Here is a 20,664-nt window from a genome sequence, read left to right as displayed (position 1 = left end):
ACGTATTTCAAAGGATCGTAAACAACTTGCGACTGTTGGTACAGAACTTTTGCCAAAAGTGGGGCCATATTGACGATCGTTTACAATGACTATCTAACTGTATAAATAAATTACGTTGTTAAAAATGCATGTGTTTAATTTTTTTATTATGCAATAGAACACCTCGGATGCAACCCAATGCATGCCAACCATGAAATATTATAGAAATAGTTTTTCTCATAGAAAAATATCGGTCAAATACGGCTTTCTGGTAACCGGACCCTGAAAAGCGTCTTCTCTAATGTTGGTTACCTAGTACATACATACATATAATCACGTCCATGTCCCTTGCGGGGTAGACAGAGCCAACAGTCTTTAAAAAAACTGACAGCCTATCTGTACCTGTTTGGCTTAATGATAGAGTTGAGATTCAAATAGTGACAGGTTGCTAGCCCATCGCCTAAAAAAGAATCCCAAATTTGTAAGCCTATCCCTTAGTCGCCTTTTACGACATCCACGGGAAAGAGATGGAGTGGTCCTATTCTTTCTTATCTAACGGTGCCGGATACCACACGACACCTGTTGGGGATGACCAAGAAGGTTGTTTCGAAATATTTCTTAATTTTTTATGTCATTTTTTGAATAGTGTTTTTTTTTTGTTGTTCTCGATTGATAGTGGAAGTAATGACCGTATTTTGCAATCTTCTGTATGTTTTTATTTATTACTGCCGCTAATTAGGGACATCTTTGGGAACAAGGAGAGCTGCGGGTCTACCGGGCAAACATACATACATACATATGGTCACGTCTATATCCATTGCGGGGTAGACAGAGCCAACAGTCTTGAAAAGACTGAATGGCCACGTTCAGCTATCTGGCTTAATGATAGAATTGAGATTCAAATAGTGACAGGTTGCTAGCCCATCGCCTAAAAAAGAATCCCAAGTTTATAAGCCTATCCCTTAATCGCCTTTTACGACATCCATGGGAAATAGATGGAGTGGCCCTATTCTTTTTTGTATTGGTGCCGGGAACCACGCTGCAAAAAAACCGGGCAAACGATTCCATAATAACACCATTAACCTTGAGAATACCTAGTATGTATTTCTATAAAAAAATAAAAAACCCAACTCATATACTTCCAAAACTATCAGCCTAGTGCGACTTACCTTGGGCATCTGCTTCTTCCTGGCTTCGCTTCTTAGCAACGAACACCTCAGAGCGTTCCTCTCAGCCACTCTCCTCACAGCCGCCTCCTCGGTCTTGGGCCGCACTCCGGCGTCCCACGCTCTGTAAACACATACATACATACATACATATGGTCACGTCTATATCCCTTGCGTAAATATAAATATATACGGGACAAATTACACAGATTGAGTTAGCCTCGAAGTGAGTTCGAAACTTGTGTTACGAGATACTAACTCAACGATACTATATTTTATAATAAATACTTACATATATAGATAAACATCCAAGACCCAGGCCAATCAGAAAAAGTTCTTTTCTCATCATGCCCTGGCCGGGATTCGAAACCGGGACCTCCGGTGTCACAGACAAGCGTACTACCGCTGCGCCACAGAGGCCGTCAGAAAGTAAACTAACCTTCAGTAAACTAAACCTCTATTGGATCCATGGTGGACAGGTTTCCTCATGATATTTCCCCTCACCGTAAGAGTATCGGCTAGTTTTCAAACCAATGACATACATACATACATATGGTCACGTCTATATCCATTGCGGGGTGGACAGAGCCAACAGTCTTGTTAAGACCGAATGGCCACGTTCAGCTATTCAGCTTGATGATAGAATTGTGTCTATATCCCTTGCGTGGTAGACAGAGCCAACAGTCTTGTAAAGACCGAATGGCCACGTTCAGCTATTAAGCTTGATGATAGAATTGAGATTCAAATAGTGGCGGGTTGCTAGCCCATCGCCTGAAAAAGAATCTCAAGTTTGTAAGCCCATGCCTTAGTCGCCTTTTACGATATCCATGGGAAAGAGACGGTGTGGTCCTGTTCTTTTTCGTATTGGTGCCTGGAACCACACGGCACTAATCTAAGTATAAATTAATAGAGTTATTCATTAAACGTTACCAAACTCGTGTCTAAGTTGATATGAAGTGATGTGGGTTCACATATCACGTAACTATATGTATATACGTCTTTGTAACGTTATTCAATGGAACGGACAGGTAAAGCTTTGTGGTTAAATTAATGATTTATGAAACGTCCATTTGTTAAACAAGACTTCGTGAACAGTTAACTTTATATTCGTATTGTTTTGTAAGGAAGGTAAAATTATAGTGGAGAAACTAATTCTAAAGGTCCTCAATAATTTTTACATATACATATTAGGGTGGTCCTTAAATACCAAAAAAAAATTATTTTTTTTATTTATGGTGAGGCACCCTCGCATAGTGATATGTAAAGTTAGAAAGTTACTTGGTATTTTTTTCATAATTTAATATTAATATTTAAGGGTCGCGACGGGACTTTTAAAGTTGGAAAGAAAAAATAAATACATGTATTTTTCTAAATGGTCACATTTATTCGTAGCAATGAAAATTGACACGTTAAGTTATTAAAATAATCCAGCTCAAACATAAAACATACAAAACAATCAAAATTTTACTTAATCAATGTCGATTTCTTAGAATCCGGATATTTTTTTCTAAATTCTTTCACAATCAAAAGGAGATATTGCTTTTGATCTTCATTGGCGGTGATCAACTTGTTATATTCCTCCATCAACGCAACACCACGTTCAGCAATATCATTCACTACCCTTATGGACCGCACAATGTCTCTTCCAGCTTTGTACTCATCATCTTCTGGCCAGTCATTCACATCTTTTTTTAAGAATTAAGATGATATTCATAGTATTTCAAAGAAACGAAGTGAATTACTGGACACAAAGTCTTCGATATTTTTTCTTGCAATGTCTTTCGTATCCAAACTAATTCTTTTCGGAGAGAAATCGAGACCTTCTTTTTCTAACGCCTGTACCATTTTTCGTTTGGTATCTGATGCTATTTCGTCATCGAAAAATGCAAATGATACGAGCTCTTTCTGCCAAGTACCACAGATGTCCCATAATTTTTTTAGAGTTACTTTGAATAGATCTGGACTTATATAATCGAATGTTGTCAGGTCCTTTAATAGCTACAAGTCATTTTTGGGAGCTGACAAAGCAACAGAAGCTTGATACCAGTACTTCATGTAAATCATGACTGAAAAGATGCAAACATCTTTAATTCCTTTTTCTTCTTTTTTGGTCATTTTGAACTGGTGTCTAAATAAGAATATTTTCAAGCAATATACAGCTTTTGCCATCCAGCATGCCCTGTGCAGTCCAGCTGGCATTCTAAATGATGCTTGTTTCTCAGGAAGTCCTCCTAGGTACATAATGGTGAGGTTGAGTAGATCTTTATAATCATCTCGAGGTTGATAGTCGTTGAGTTGGTTCTGAGCTAAAGAAATCATAATTTTGAATCTATTTCTGTACAGATTCCAGCGAATGAGGATCAGATGCGACTGTTTTGTAGTCGGTCTGGTCTATTTTGCTCCAGTGATTCCTGAATCTTTTAAAAATCAACATGTCAGGCCCACTTGATGGACCTAGAGCTGTACTTACGACGGTTCTAGCATTATCTCCAGTATATGATGGCGAAATGCAAGCCCAAGCATATCTTTCTCCATTTTTTGCTCCAATAGTATGCATGCCCCATTTCTCAATCCCGAATTGACTGCAGTCGTATCGAAGCACATGCATTTAACTCTATCGTTCAGTCCCCAATCCAGTATAGTAGCATACACAGCTGATGCACATACTTCTCCTGTTCCACGGTCCAGTTTCGGGACCGATAGTAGTTGTTCGATTCCTTGTCCTGACACCAAAATTGGAAGACGATCCACTGTTTCGTGCCCGGTAATGTCTTCTATTAGCTTTCCATCCCAGTGAATAGTTAAAGGCAAGTGAGTAGTGAATTCGCGTTTCAACGTCTCTGCCATCTCTTTACGATGTTTTATCCGATGACGACGAATGGACGATCTATTCACAGAAAATTCCATGGGGTCCGACCCAGCACATTTCAGCGTAGATGTGATTAAATTGCAGATTTCCTGTTGCTTAATTAAGCGGCGTCCAGACTTGATAACGGACGTAAACAAAACCGACTTGCGCTCACACTTACGGCTGATAGCGAACTAGTTGCGGGGCATGTCCTTGTTAATGTATGGCAAGAGGGGGGGTGAGGAGAGCAAAATGACAACTGGTGCTCGCCTATGAGCCATTAAAACAGATAGATCATAACTTTTTATAAATTTCGTCAGGAATTTCATTCATAAGCCTTTCTCTTGTTTTGAGTTTTTTTTTTTAATTTTCTAATGTTTGGCGCGACCCCTAAATATAAATTAAAAAAATAAATAAAAAAACTGAGTTCATTTTATAGCATAAAGAACGCAATGGCAAGGTGCCCCGATGTTATTTTTCACTTTGTAAAATAAGGACCACCCTAATACATATATTAGTACATATATTCACGTCTATATCCCATGCGGCGTAGACAGAGCCAACAGTTTTAAAAAGACTGATTGGCCACGTTCAGCTGTTTGGCTTAATGATAGAGTTGAGGTTCAAATGACTTTTTTCAGATGCCTAAAAGAAGAATCCCAAGTATATAAGCCTATACCTTGGTCACTGTTCATGGAAACAGATGAAGTGGGTCCTTTTCTTTTTTATATTAATGCCGGGGACCACACGGCACAAAAAAACGGCCGGCACGGCCGCTGGCGCAGCGGTAATACGTTTGTCTGTGACACCGGAGGTTCCGGGTTCGAATCCCGTCAGGGCATGATGAGAAAGAACTTTGTCTGATTGCCCTGGGTCTTGGATGTTTATCTATATAAGTATTTATTATAAATAAATATAGTATCGTTGAGTGAGTATCTCGTAACACAAGTCTCGAACTTACTTCGAGGCTAACTCAATCTGTGTAATTTGTCTCGTATGTATGTATTTATATTTATTTACTAGCTGTTGTCCGCGACTTCGTCCGCGTAAATTACGAGTTGAATCCTAATCATACAGTCAGATAGGTACAGACAGACAGAAAAAAAGTGTAAAAAAAATTCTCTATCCGTTTCAGTCAAAATATTAATGTATCTATACTAATATTATAAAGCTGAAGAGTTTGTTTGTTTGAACGCGCTAATCTCAGGATAGACTGGTTCGAATTGAAAAATTAATTGCGTTGAATAGACCATTTATCGAGGAAGGCTTTAGGCTATATAATATCACGCTGCAACCATAAGGCGCAAAGAAATAATGGAAAATGTGAAAAAAACGGGGAAAAATATTCATCCTTGAGGGCTTCAATGATGCCCAAAATAACTATTCCACGCGGACGAAGTCGCGGGCACAGCTAGTTTATTATAGTTTTATTATACTTATGTATAGATTATTTTATACTGAACCGTATTTCTACATGTGTACATATATAAAATTACCTCAATGTTTCCGAAGTGACCAATTGCGGCTCGATAGCCGGCGGGGGCGGTCGTCCGCTGTTGAAGAGTTGCTGCACTGCTGAATTGGTCTTCGGCGCTTGGATCGTGAGGATCAGGGGGGTCTCCAGCCTGGTCGGGAGACGTGTAACTTGTCAGTCAAATACAAACACCATTCATATGTTTTTGAAAGTCCTGTTATAGAATAGCATAGAATTTATTTTCAAAATTGGATACATGGTATCACTAATTGACGTCACATCACTTAAATCTAATTATAAATACTACGGCTTCAGAAGCGCATGTGTAGAAGAAGCGGCGGAATAATCTACACTGCAGCGTTTTCACCGGACGTCAATTTACAAATCTAAATCGTGGACGAATACACATTGTCTACTTTAAAAAACATGAATGAATGTAGAACTATTTCAAAACGAATAGGTATTTCTTCAAATAAATAAAGATAAAGATAAAATAAAATATTTACAACTTATACTCGTAGCAACACCATGTCAAAAATGCACAAGAATTTAAGAGGCCTAAGAGTTTATGTCAAGCTCGGGCCATACATGTTTATCTAAGTATACTAATATTATAAAGCTGAAGAGTTTGTTTGTTTGTTTGTTTTTGTATAGAAAATTAAAAAAATACATTAATGATGAGCTTTATAGGAAAGTCTATCACAGCACGGAGGATTATATTAATGACTAGCTGTGCCCGCGACTTCGTCCGCGTGGAACAGTTATTTTGGGCATCATTGAAGCCCTCAAGGATGAATAATTTCCCCCGTTTTTTTCACATTTTCCATTATTTCTTTGCTCCTTATAATTGCAGCGTGATGTTATATAGCCTAAAGCCTTCCTCGATAAATAGTCTATTTAACGCAAAAAGATTTTTCAATTAAAACCAGTAGTTCCTGAGATTAGCGTGTTCAAACAAACAAACAAACTCTTCAGCTTTATAATATTTGTATAGATTAAAAGCAGTCTTTGCAGTGTACCTACCTAATTGGGATATTTGTAAGACCACTATAGTACCGAAGTTACCTATGTGTCGTCGTGCCAATTTCCTTCTGCGCAGGAGTTTCGTTGTCAGATGCAGCGTGGTCCTCCTTCGGTTTCTCTTCATTGGATCTGTCCACGAATCTGACTGACCGCGGCGTGACTGACCCGTCCTCATCGCTGGCAGTGGTTGAACGCTGGTCGTCATTCTATCAATAAAATAAGGGATTAAAATGGCTAACTCATAAAATGATAAATATGCCGTGTGATTTTCGGCACTTGAGAGTAAGATTTTCTATGCCATGGATATAGTGAAAGGTGACCAAGGGAATAGGTGCACTAGGGATACTCTTGATACTCTTTTAGTGTAAGCTTCTAAGTGGAGTGGCAAAAAATAGTCATGCATCACGCAGTATGCTATTTTGGCGTACGTGAATATAAGTTATGTTATCAAACAAAAGTTACACGTTTTTATACATTAGAGAAATGAAATAAATTAATTTCGCGCGCGAAATTAATTCAATATTCTCATCAGTTTCATATTCAGCCGGGCGAGCAAAATTGAATTATTTTATACTAGAGGCCGCCCGCGACTTCGTCCGCATGGAAACCCTATCAATCCCGCGGGAACTCCGGGATGAATAGTAGCCTATGTATATGTTAATCTGGGTCTTCAGCTATCAAGTTCAGTAGTTTTTGCGTGAAAGAGTAACAAACATCCATACTGACATACTCACAAACTTTCGCATTTATAATATTAGTAGGATACCTACATCGCATTGACTGCAATATCGGATAGTTGTGCGATTCAATTTATCGATATAAAAGTTTTGCAATAAAACTATTTAGAATCAATTTCAGGAATAAAAACCGATTCACTTTCCGATTCAATCTCAATTCTATCATTAAGCCAAACAGCCGAACGTGGCCTATCAGTCTTTTCAAGACTGTTGGCTCTGTCTACACCGTAAAGGATAAAGGCGTGATCATATGTATGTACCTATGTATAGAATGTCGTAAAATGCAACTGAGGGATATACCTATTTATACACTTGGGATTCCTCTTGTAGTCTTATGATCTAAGCTAAAGCTAATAACTTTTTGATGTGGTCACGGAGGTCAGACGGGAGTCAGTCCCGGTTGCGTCCTCACATCTGGAGCCCAGGGCGCGCCTATGACCACGATCCTAGATGGGCTAGGTGCTCGTGTCAAAATTCTACGGAGGTCAGACTGGAATCGCTTCGTGTAACCTGACATACTCAATCCAAAATCTTATAGGCGAACCCAAGGTTCTACCCCTAGGAGGTTAGTATCAGGACAAACGATACAAAGATGATGATATTGAAAATGGATTTAAACGCGCTCTACCGAATGGTCGTCGGCAGACTTTATATAACGATGAAATGTCGTGAAAGGTTACTAAGGGAATTAGTTCTCCCAATTGCTTAGTTGTCACTTGGATTACAAATATAAATTTCCGTGTTTAAAATGGTGGATGTCGTAATATACTTACTCACTTATTATTATGTACATTCATAACGCCATTCATTCATTCTTTCCCGGAGAGGTAGGCAGAGGCTGTATCTACCTATCCAGTTGCCACGATCGCTTCATACTTCTTTCACTTCATCCACATTCATAACAGATGGAGTGGTCCTATATTTTTCTATTATTAACGGGAACCACACGGCACAAATATTAAATACATACATAAAATCACGCCTCTTTCCCGGAGGGGTAGGCAGAGACTACATCTTTACACTTGCACTTGCCCCGACATCTGCATACTTCCTTCGCTTCATCCACATTCATAACTCTCTTCATGCAAGCTCGGCGGTTTCGGGCACTCTTGACCTGACCCTTTTCCAGGACGTCCTTAATTTGATCAAGATACTTTCGTCTTCCACTTCGGCTTTCCCACTCCGACCTTTCTCTCCACACTCTCCTTGTATATATTAAATGTGTATGTAAAAGGTGAAAGTAGCCCACAATCATAACTTTATCAGGTACTCCTCATCTGACCTTTCTGCAATCCTATTCTTGACTTGTTCTTTCTCCTTTCCTCACCACATGCCTGGTCATTGGCGTCCTTGCTTGTCTCCAGAGACTTCCAGAGGCCCCATTGAGGATTCCACCACGACGATGTCTCGCTCGCAATCACATCTTAAGGGATGGACAGAGCCAACTGTCTCGAAAACACTATAAAGCTGGCTAACCCATCGCCTAAAAGAGGAATCCCAAGTTTATTCCCCTTTGACCTGATCGACTTTAAAAAAAAACGGGAAGAGAAACAGTTGACACAGATTAATTCTTTTCTTTGCCATCAGAACACCTTTCCTCACCACATACCTGGTCATTACCGTCCTTGTCTGTGTCCAGTGACTTCCAAAGACGTCCCCCCTTGAGGATGCCTCCGCGGCGTTGTCGTAACGGTGAACTCTCTGCTGACAGCCGCCCTTCGCCGTCACTGTCCTCACCTGATGATGAAACGGGTGATGAGTAACTATAACAGTTCTTTACTACTAAATATTAAATACATAATGTTCACGTCTATTTATGGAAGACGGAGTCGACAGTCTTGAAAAGACTGAAGACTGGTCACGCTCAGCTGTATGGCTTTACTAGCTGCGCCCGCGACGTCGTCCGCGTGAAATAGGTATTTTGGGCATCATTGAAGCCCTCAAGGATGAAAAATTTTCCCCGTTCTTTTCACATTTTACATTATTTCTTCGCTCCTAATAGTTGCAGCGTGATGTAATATAGCCTAAAGCCTAGAAATGTAAAAAAAACCGAAAAACATTATCCTTGAGGGCATCAATGATACCCAAAATAACTATTCCACGCGGATGAAGTCGCGGGCACAGCCAGTTCAAAATATGATGGGAAGATCTAATTCATTTCTTAATTTTCTTTTAATGTATTTTATCATATTGTCGACTAATTTATATGTTTGTTACAAAAAAAATAAGTACTATAATGATCACGAAAAATCTTTCAGTTACAAAATAGGCACATCATAACCTCCTATTATAGAGGTCAGTGATCGGCTCGCTTTCAGTGCTATATTAATTACTTACGAGCGCATCAGATGTGCGGCCGGAGCGGGGTCTACACAAACAATTGTACATGTGTACCTACTGCCGGCCAATCAATAACAACAATTTGTACATTCACAATGCGTGTAATGGGATTCTGAATAATTTATGTAGAGGACTAGCTGTGCCGGCACCAATACAAAAAAAAAGTATAGGACCACTCCGTCTCAATTTCAAATAGGCTTATTAACTACATACATACATATAGTCACGTCTATATCCCTTGCGGGGTAGACAGAGCCAACAGTCTTGAAAAGACTGAATGGCCACGTTCAGCTATTTGGCTTAATGATAGAATTGAGATTCAAATAGTGACAAGTTGCTAGCCCATCGCCTAAAAGAGGAATCCCAAGTTTATAAGCCTAGCCCTTAGTCGCCTTTTACGCTTATTAACTTGGGATTCTTATTTTAGGCGCTGTGCTAGGACTTTTAATTAAAAGAAGAATCCCAAGTTTATAGGCCTTTTTCTTAGTCGCCTTTTACGACAGCCATGATAAATAGATGGAGTGGTTATAGATAAACTTTTTTATATTAGTGCATCAGCAGCATCTTAGATATTATTTTAAACATATATCTTACTTGTCAACGGCGCAGGCGCAGCGTCCGTTTGGGTTTCTTCCATACACAGATCTGGTGGACATTCTGCAACAATTCAAACATAATAATTTTTTTTTTGAAAGAAGGTTTTTTTGCGGACGTAGTAGCGGGCGGCCTCTAGTAAATAAATAATAAAATATCTTTAACCGATACAACCTCGAAGGTCGTCCGTAAAATAAAGGTTTCTCTCGACATATCAGAATTATCGACAAACGCGTTGCAGTCCTTACCACGGGCGATGCATTGCAGTGCCGAAGCGTTAAACGCGTCGGCGCGATATGCCTGTTTATTTCGATGTGAAACTGTCATCCGGTAAACTACTGGCTCTGTCTACCCCGTTAGGTAATAAGATAGCACACTGGGTTAATGATTGGTCGGTGAATTTGAGTTGGCTCCCATAAAAAAACATAGCACATAGCTTCAAAAAGTGACATGTCAATATTTCTATTCAATAAAAATCTTCTTTTTATATGGGTCCTGTAAATCAGCTGAAGGTGGAATCATGTCTCGTGACTATTTGCTCTGTCTACCAAGTAAAGAATAAAGATGTAATACGCGAGTTCACATAAATAAATAAATTATAATACATATATTAATATCACGTTTTAATTCCATAAAGGACAGTAAGAACCAACAGTTTTGGAAACACTTAAGAGGAAACGTTCTTGGCTAAATCAGTGTTCTAAGTTTTGTAATCAGTGTTCTATGTTTTATTTACATACCTACATACATACATATAGTCACGTCTATATCCCTTACGGGGTAGACAGAGCCTATAGCCTCGAAAAGACTGAATGGCCACGTTCAGCGGCTCGGCTTAATGATGGAATTGAGATCCAAATAGTGACAGGTTGCTTAGCCCATCGCCTAAAAAGAGGATCGCAATTTTATAAGCCTATCCCTTAGTCGCATTTTACGACATCCATGGGAAAGAGATGGAGTGGTCCTATTCTTTTTTGTATTGGTGCCGGGAACCACACGACACGGTTTTTTTTATGTAAAAGTTTTCATAATGTTTTTACTCTCAGCCTGAGCAAATTATAAACAAGGATATTATCAGTTATTTGCTCAACGGTAATTAATCAGCCATTATACACAAGGCCAATCGTGCATCGTTAATTAATCTATTAACAGTTGCAACAACAGCATTCTGAACCCACTTCAAAAACGTAGAGGTTCTCAATTCAACGGTCTCTAAAGTGAAGGCTGTTCTCTGGAGTCACTCTCTCTCTCTCTCTCCCTCATCGTATCGTATTCCAGGGTCCGGCTTCAGAATTTCCACTCTCCATTTGTCTGTTCTTGGGCGTCCTCAAATGAAACATTGGCTTGCATAACCTTTTTTGTGAAATCCACTAGGTGTATTGGTAAAAGGTAACAGCGCCGTGTGGTTCCCGGCACCAGTACAAAATGGAAAGGACCACTCCATCAATTCCCCATTGATTTCGTAAAAGGCGACTAAGGGATAGGCTTACAAACTTGGGATTCTTTTTTAGGCGATGGGCTAGCAACCTGTCACTATTTGAATCTCAATTCTATCATTAAGCCAAATAGCTGAATGTGGCCATCTTATCAAGACTGTTGGTTCTGTCTACCCCGCAAGGGATAAAGATGTGACTATATGTATGTAAGTATGATATACCCAAACAACAAACTGAAAGGCCACGTTCAGCTGTTCGGCGTCATGATAGAATCGAGATTTAAATAGTTAAAGGTTGCTTGCCCATCGCCTAAATTAAGAATCCCAAGTTCATAAGCCTATCCCTAATTCGCCTTTTGCGACATCCACGGGAAAGAGATGGAGTGGTCCTATTCATTTGATATTTGTGCCGGGAACCATAAAAGTATAACGTGCGTGTTAAATACTTATATTATTTAGTATAACATACATACCTACATACATATGGTCACGTCTATATCCCTTGTGGGGTATTTAGTATAAATAGTAATTATGTCAACCACTGACTTTACAGAAACCACATTTTCTGTCTTTAAATACGTTTAATAGACGGTGAATAAGGTTGAATTCAAAAGTTCCATAGTTGTCTAAATGAAAAACCAGTGCCGTGTGGTTCCCGGCACCAATGAAAAAAAGAATAGGACCACTCCATCTCTTTCCCATGGATGTCGTAAAAGGCGACTAAGGGATAGGCTTACAAAATTGGGATTCTTTTTTTTAGGCGATGGGCTAGCAACCTGTCACTATTTGAATCTCAATTCTATCATAAAGCCAAATAGCTGAACGTGGCCATTCAGTCTTTTCAAGACTGTTGGCTCTGTCTACCCCGCAAGGGATATAGACGTGTTAATATGTATGTATGTATGTATGAAAAACCAACTTGCTTTCAACGTAAGCGGTCCGTTTGGCTTGAAAACAGAATGAGACATGCATTCTGTGAAAATGAAATTCGCAATTCAAACAAACTTATTTCAACATGTAATGAAATACCTGTCTCATTTAGTTAATTAAGCATGATACAAAGACCACATTTCGTTAACGCAACGAAGTCTATACAAAATGTAGGTAACTCATATTAAAGTTACGGCGAGCGAGCGCAAAATGCTAGGAAATTGTATTCTGCACATGCGAAATCTTATTATATTAGGCAGTGGAAAGTCTAGAGAGCCTTTTTAGTGAACAAAATTAACGTTTAATATGATATGATGTGTAATTACTTTGAAAAGTTTCAACGACTTAAACTTTTAACCGTTTTACATACATACATATGGTCACGTCTATGTCCCTTGCGAGGTAGACAGAGCCAATAGTCTTGAAAAGACTGAATGGCCACGTTCAGCAATTTGGCTTGATGATAGAATTGAGATTCAAATAGTGACAGGTTGCTGGCCGATCGCCTAAAAAAGAATCCCAAGTTTGTAAGCCTATCCCTTAGTCGCCTTTTACGATATCCATGGAAAAGAGATGTAGTGGCCCTATTCTTTTTTGTATTGGTGCCGGGAACCACACGGCAAAAGAGACTTGATTAAGTGAATATTATGTTTTACTTAAGTAACTACCAAAGCAAAAAATATTAACGCTTTCCATCAGGTAAACTAGCAAAGAATTTCACTGTGAAAAATATTCCATTTTAAAAATTCACAAGCTTCTGATGCAGCCAAGGAAAAAGTGACAATTTTTAACAGTCATTATTAACGCCTTTTGTGTAACTAACAGAATAAAACAGGTTCACAACACTTGAATGATCACTCTTGGAAATGCCGAAAATAAATGGAGTTTAAGGCTGGCTTCCCACGGCGCGACATATGTATAGTGCAGTTTGTTACCGCTTCTTCTGCACTGACGCCTTGGAAGCGGCAGTAAACTTAGTTGTAAGTAATTAATTTGACGTCATCCAATGTTGTGAAACCAAACGTTTTGACAAATATTAAGTGATATTTGTCAAAACGTTTCAAAATTTAAAAAAAAAATTCTATTCTTTATTATAGGACACTTCGTCCTGTAATAATGATTAAAAATTTTTAATTTGAATTTTAAATTTGAATATAACGAGTCGATGCGGTGCGATGCGGTTCGAGCCATGTGTATTTCGTTCGTCACCTTCGCATAGACAGCATTATGCTGTCGACAATCCAACTGCAAGCTGTCGACGCAACAAATTACGGCTGTCGACAGCTGCAATACGTCAAATTCAAAAGCTTTTTTAAAAAAAAAGGCACTTTGCGCGCCCAGTACACCGCAGCTTGGTGTCGCCATCAGTAGAGGCACGAGTCAGCCAAGTTGATGCTGTCGCTGTAACAATATCTAAGTCGACAGCTACAGTTTGCCAACGGGACAGCTTACTGTTACGTGGTTGACAGCAAAGTGCTGTACGCGTGAGTGGCGTCTGCGACAAATCGACGTCGTGATGTCGCGCCGTGAGAAGCCGGCTTTATCGTTTGCGAATGATTCCGACAACGATAAACGAATACAAATATTTGGCTATGAATGGTTACTTATTTGAGCGGAAAAATTGAAGAGTAATGATATTGTTACGTTTGGGCGCGGAAACCTTCCATGGGTAATTTGGAAGCCTGTAAATCAGCTGATAAAAAAAGAGAAAATGATATATGTTATCTTTTGTTAAGAAAAACTACAAAAACTATGAAAATTTTCGTAGAGACATGACAAAATAAGTTTGTTTGTCGCCTTTTCACGCGGTACCTACTAAGCCAATCTTTTTGGAATTAAGCGTACTTTTAGACTATATCCCGGTAATAACTATAATTATTATGGGCTTTGCTAAAAACTTGTATTATTATGTAGGTGGCACTTAATCGCGCGTGTAGGTGGAGCTAAATGCGCGCTAAATTCTAATTCCCAACCGTTCACCTCACTTTGTTCTCAATTTAAAAATGAAACGTTACAACGTTAAGTTAGTCACCAAGATGTCTTACTTAGCTCACTTCGCTTCTTTATTTAAAGTAAAACCTCATTTTCATTCGTTCACCTCGCGACGTTCTCAATTTAAATCCCGTCTTTTGATCTCGTAAACTGAAGTTGAAAGATATTACAAACTTTCTTTAAAGTTGGAATCATAAAGGATTTGTAATGAACGTTTCAGTATTGTATTATTTACGCTGTATACTCTCCACAAAGCAAAGTTAGCTACGTCGACCCTAAGGGTATGCTTTGCAACGCTTATAGTAAAACAATTTTAAGTATTAACTAGTTTTTTCAGCGATTTTTCGCACAAAGGGTATAGATTTTATAAAATTCCATTGCGTTGAGATGAAGTAAACATAAAATCTAGCAATTGTAGCGCTCTGTTCACATGCTGGGTGCCGTGTGGTTCCCAACACATTACAATAGGATCACTCTTATCCATGGTTGGCATACAAGGCAACTAAGAAATAGTCTAATAAATTAGGATTTTATTTTAAGCCGCAGGTAAGCAGCCTTTTGCTATTTGGATCTATCTCAATTACCTTTGCCTTTCAGTCTTTGCGAGAGTGTAGGCTCTGTCTACCCCGTCAGGCATAAAGACGTGATTATATGCATTATGTATTATGAATGAATGAATGAATGAATGAATTTTATTTATATAAGTAACAAGGACTCATTTGTATTAGTAATGCTTACAAACTATGTTAGGTACCTAGGGACAGCATGATTTCTAAAGTGGCCATTCTTACACCACTCCCCCCGAAATGGCGCAAGAATGGTTGACATATAGGCAGTCTAGCCTGCCTGCAATCATATTCAGGATGCCATTACCGCTGGCCCGCACCCTGCGCACCAGGGACGCGCACCGTTTGCGCATTGTTGCGAAGAAACAGTCTACACCTGCTACGGCGAACATCCCCGATGCACTACAGAAGCGGGGCAGACGCAGCAGCACCCTGAATGCGTTATTATACTGTATACGGAGAGCGCTGTAAGCTTTTTGAGTATATCGAGCCCACAGGCTGCACGTGTAGAAAGATGTGCAGAAGGCTCTAAACAATTATGTTGCAACTGATTTTATTTTCTTACTTTGTAAATTTATGTATTTCAAACAAACTAAATTGTACAGGGAAAATTATTTGAGGGCTCCAATGATGCCCGAAATAACTATTCGGGGACGAAGTCGCGGGCACAGCTAGTCAATAAATATGACGATGCAGTCTCACCAAATGATATGAGTGCCTGTAACTCAATCGGGACAGTAAGTGCATCTCAAAAGCATGTGAAATGGCGCACTAATGGCAGCATTCGACCGACATTTCCCGCCAGGACGATATTATGTAACTCTAGAGGCCGCCCGCGACTTCGTCCGCATGGAAACCCTATCAATCCCGCGGGAACTCCGAGATAAAAAGTAGCGTATATAATTTTATTGTGGGTCTTCAGCTACTACATACCGAATTTCATCGTAATCGGTTCAGTGGTTTTTGCGTGAAAGGGTAACAAACATCCATACTGACATACTCATAAACTTTGGCATCTTTACTAATATCATAAAGCTGAAGAGTTTGTTTGAACGCACTAATCTCAGGAACTACTGGTTTGAATTGAAAAATTCTTTTTGCGTTGAATAGACTATTTATCGAGGAAGGCTTTAGGCTGTATAACATCACGGGGCAACTGTAAAGAGCAAAAAAAATAATGGAAAATGTAAAAAAACGGGGAATATTGTTCATGCTTGAGGGCTTCAATGATGCCAAAAATAACTATTCCACGCGGATGAAGTTGCGAGCACAGCTAGTTTTTAATATTAGTAGGATTCCTCTCATTTGACTTCTCGCGAAGATAGTTTTAGATCTTTGATTACAGCGCTACCCTTGAGTCCGCCCCTTTATTTCCCCAGACGATTTCCCTAGGCCGATTCCCAGTCATTTGATCCAGATACGTTATCTCTATAATTATAGCACCTAGGTCACCTCTGTCACTTTTATATCCTTTGCGGGGTATACAGAGACAACCACCTTGAAAAGACCGAAAGGTCACGTTCAGCTTTATAATGGAATTGAGATTCAAATAGTGACAGGTTGCTAGCCCATCGCCTACGAGAGGAAACCCAAGTTTATAAGCTTATCCCTTAGTCACTGTTTACGACATACATCCATTCACGTCATTAAACCTTTTCCCTTTACCATTCCTGTCACAACATTGTCCTTCACTTCACAGCCGTTTCTCATTATGTCACACAATTTTGAATCGGAGTTTATAAAAACGGTTTGCATATTTTTTTTAACATTGAAGTGTTGCAATGTTTTGAGAAATTTTGCACAAAATATAAAATGCTGAAGCTTTATTCTAACTAAAGGGTGTTTATAAAATTGCAGCCGGTGAAAAATTCTCGAATATTTTCCGTTCTACATTTATTACAGAGCAAAATTCGCGGCGTTTCACATTGATAAAAGACATTCCTCGCTTTAAATATCACACATTTATACATATAATCACGTCTATATTCCTTGCGGGGTAGACAGAGCCAACGGTCTTGAAAAGACTGATAGGCCACATACAGCTATTCGGCTTAATGATAGCCGATGATGATCACAACAATGTATTCTCTCAAAGTTTGGATAGTTGTGAACTTGAAGTTGTTGAAGAAAATGCTGCAGTGCAGTTTGTTACCGCATCTTCCGCACTGACGCTTTGGAAGCGGCAGTAAACTTAGTTTTAAGTAATTTATTTGACCTCAACCAATGTTGTGAAACCATAAGATATGACAATTATTAAATGATATGAAGTGTACCATAATAATGCATTCAATTTTCGAATTATTAATTTTTTTTAAACTTTAGTACGTAATCTCGATAAGATTTATTGCTAGAATGCCAGGGTAGGGTTCGAATGTATGGCACATCCGTTTATACTACTCCACCAACGACTCTCTAATATACCAATCATCGTATAAAGGGTCGTGTATAGGGTATCCGCAGCTTCACCCGCGCGATTTAGAGCCACTCACGCGCACGAATTTAACGGAACCTACAAAACAATAGAGGATTTTCGCAAATCCCGTGTTTACCAAAGGTGTTCTAAGTACTTCTTCAGACTCTTGATAAATAACTACGCGATAATTTCAAGAAAATTTGTTCAGTAGATAAAGCGTGAAAAGAGAACAAACAAACAGACAAAATTATTTTTGTATTGATATAATATTAGTAAGGATTAGTAGAGGAATAATTTATAGGAACATAACGATAATTTAATTTTCCTCATATTTTTATACCTACACAATCAAAAATGCTATATATAAATAAAACTGTTGTTTGTTTTTAAAGTTTCAGTGTTTACAGAAAGAACATACATTGATTCATTTTATTACATTTCATTTCCACGAACGTGTATAAAGCACAGTAGCCGGTTCACAGGCCGGCAAATTCGAGAATTTCCATATTTTGACCGTCCCAACTTGTCGTCTAGTGAAGGGAGGCGTTACCATTGGTTCTCAGAATTATTTACGTAAAAAGTTAGTCTATGTTTGGCTCAGTTAGTAAGTAATATAAAAAAATATATTTAATAAAGCAGTTTAGCCATAAATGCATACTAATATATACTATAGGTAGAATTTCGCATTAAAAAAATATTTATATTTTTGATAAGATTAGATGAAAATATGTACAAAATATCACAAAAGGTCATCGTAGCCTCGAAATATACTGTCAGTAAGAAAGTGTTTGTGCTTAATAGTAAATGTGTTTTAAATTAATTGAATAAATTTATAGGTTGATCGATTATAGTAATTTATGCGCCGATATGGGAATCAAGTTACATCTATGTATAACATAGTGTTACAATAAATAAATATACATAAAGAAATATAAATTAAATCCAAAACATATAATAAATTACTCGAGCTGAAAATCAGTTACGATAGGTTCCCATTAGTATTTCCCACGGAATCACGAATTTAAGACAAATACGAAATAACTGTCCGAAGTTTAATAATTAAAGGCGCCACTGTCTCGCACGGTTGTCGACCGCATTACTTTCTAGAACCAATAGTAGGGGACATATTGCGGCTGCCGACGCGACATAACTGGAGCCAAGCCAGCGCTCACCCCCCGGCCATTAGATGTTTCAGTTTGTTGTTAATTGGTAGGTGGTTGTTTAGATAACATTTACTTGCAGAGGCGTCTAGTATTTTATTGTAGTTTGTAAAATGTATTTTATATTCTCTTCGCGACTTCGGAGTTTTGTCAAGCGTAGACATTCACTAATTTTTGCGTGTTGCAAGATAATTTGGAGCCCGACTTTTCTCTTTATACGCCGTCCGGTCGTGAGGTACCCAGCACTTTAGAATAGGAGCACTCTATCTCTTACCCGTGGATGTCGTAAACGGCGACTAACGGAATGGCTTATAAACTTGGGATTCTTCTTGTTGACTATGGGAAAGAAGTTAACAAGTAGAATCCCTATTAGACAACCTGTCACTATTTTAATCTCTCGCTAAATCTAGCGCCTTTATGACAACGTCAGCGCGCAATAAAATTGAATTGTATTAGAATATAACATCCGAAATCTTATATTCCAATACAATTCAAATTCAAAAATTTTATTCATTAGGCGAATTTTCGAATATCGAATGCAAATTGTCATATCCTTACGATTTCACTTAATTAGTTGACGTCGAATAACTTAGTTAAAACTAAGTTAGCAAAGCTAGACAGCGCTGTAATTTGTGATTTTCAGGAGCCTAGGTACCAAAAGAAGGTCGTAGCAAATAAATTTTTCTCATCAAAATTTCCTAGACATATTTAGCACTAATTGCCAATTTAGCGCTTTTTTAAACCGAAGACAGTTAGCAACACTGAAACATTGTTGCCAACTTGGTTTTGGAGCTTTGGACCTATCCTAGCGTTCTCACCTCCGAAAGTTTGTTTGTAACTTAATAACGCTGTAACTTGGCAAAATCTTTAAACATGTAAACTATAGTGAAGTAAGTATTTGAAATTTCATGTCTAAGCTTGTCCGGGCAAGTATGCGCACAGTACAGCATTCCGCAATAACAATGTTATAATTTGCAAATTTGACGCGTAGTTTCTTGTAGAGTACAGTCAACCGCACATCAAGTTATATACATACATAGAATCACGCCTCTTTCCCGGAGAGGTAGGCAGAGACTACCTCTCCGGGAAAGTTTCGGGTACTTTTGACCTGACCCTTTACCAGGACGTCAAGTTATATATATAAATATATACGGGACAAATTACACAGATTGAGTTAGCCTCGAAGTAAGTTCGAGACTTGTGTTACGAGATACTAACTCAACGATACTACTTATATTTTATAATAAATACTTGTGGAGATAAACATCCAAGACCCAGGCCGATCAGAGAAAGTTCGTTTCTCATCATGCCCTGGCCGGGATTCCAACCCGGGACCTCGGGTGACACATATAGATATATATATATTTTTAGACAAACGCACTACCGCTGCGCCACAGAGGCCGTCAAAGTTACCCTGAGTGAAACTTTTTAATGCGATAATAGAGGGAAATTTGCAGTTAATTTGGGTATTTAGTGTAGTTCAGTACAGTACAGTAGGTATAGTATATTAAATTTAAGAACATAAATTATTATCTAGTGTAAAATAATTTTAAACTCAAATAAATATCAGTGTAAATAAATACTGTACTGTAGATTTAAAATAAAATAATAAAAAAATAAAGATTACCGAGAAATTTCCATTCGGAATTTGCCTTCGAACAAATATTTGCAGATTCCAATACTTTTTATAGTTTATCGCGAACAGAATTTACACATTGTATTAAATACAAACAAACTCAACATTCGGAATAATTTTTTTTATATATATTTTTCAATAATAGATATCACATAGCGCAGGCACTATTGTTTTAATTTGAATTCTCTCTCGTGTTAGGCTTGGTATATACATACATATAATCACGTTTATATCACTTGCGGGGTAGACAAAGCATACAGTCTTAAAAAGACTGATCGGCCACGTTCAGCTGTTAAGCTTAATGATAGAATTGAGATTAAAATAGTGACAGGTTGCTAGTCTATCGCTTAAATGAAGAATCTCAAGTATAT

The 20,664-nt window shown here is 38.4% G+C and overlaps 1 protein-coding gene across 1 annotated transcript in view; it reads right to left on the bottom strand.

The window, feature by feature from the left end:
• LOC106130542 (uncharacterized) overlaps positions 1-20,664 on the bottom strand; it is a 99,943-nt gene that overhangs the window by 16,405 nt on the left and 62,874 nt on the right. The window contains exons 3-8 of the mRNA XM_060953742.1: positions 10,162-10,224; positions 8,848-8,964; positions 8,746-8,753; positions 6,533-6,696; positions 5,490-5,618; positions 1,149-1,269 (exon numbers count right to left, since the gene is read on the bottom strand). Coding sequence (XP_060809725.1) covers positions 1,149-1,269; positions 5,490-5,618; positions 6,533-6,696; positions 8,746-8,753; positions 8,848-8,964; positions 10,162-10,224 — 602 coding nt within the window. The remainder of the gene's footprint in view (positions 1-1,148; positions 1,270-5,489; positions 5,619-6,532; positions 6,697-8,745; positions 8,754-8,847; positions 8,965-10,161; positions 10,225-20,664) is intronic.

Source organism: Amyelois transitella, chromosome Z (assembly GCF_032362555.1).
Source record: "Amyelois transitella isolate CPQ chromosome Z, ilAmyTran1.1, whole genome shotgun sequence".
Lineage (NCBI taxonomy): Eukaryota > Metazoa > Arthropoda > Insecta > Lepidoptera > Pyralidae > Amyelois > Amyelois transitella.
This window is presented reverse-complemented; position numbering and strand designations above follow the sequence as displayed.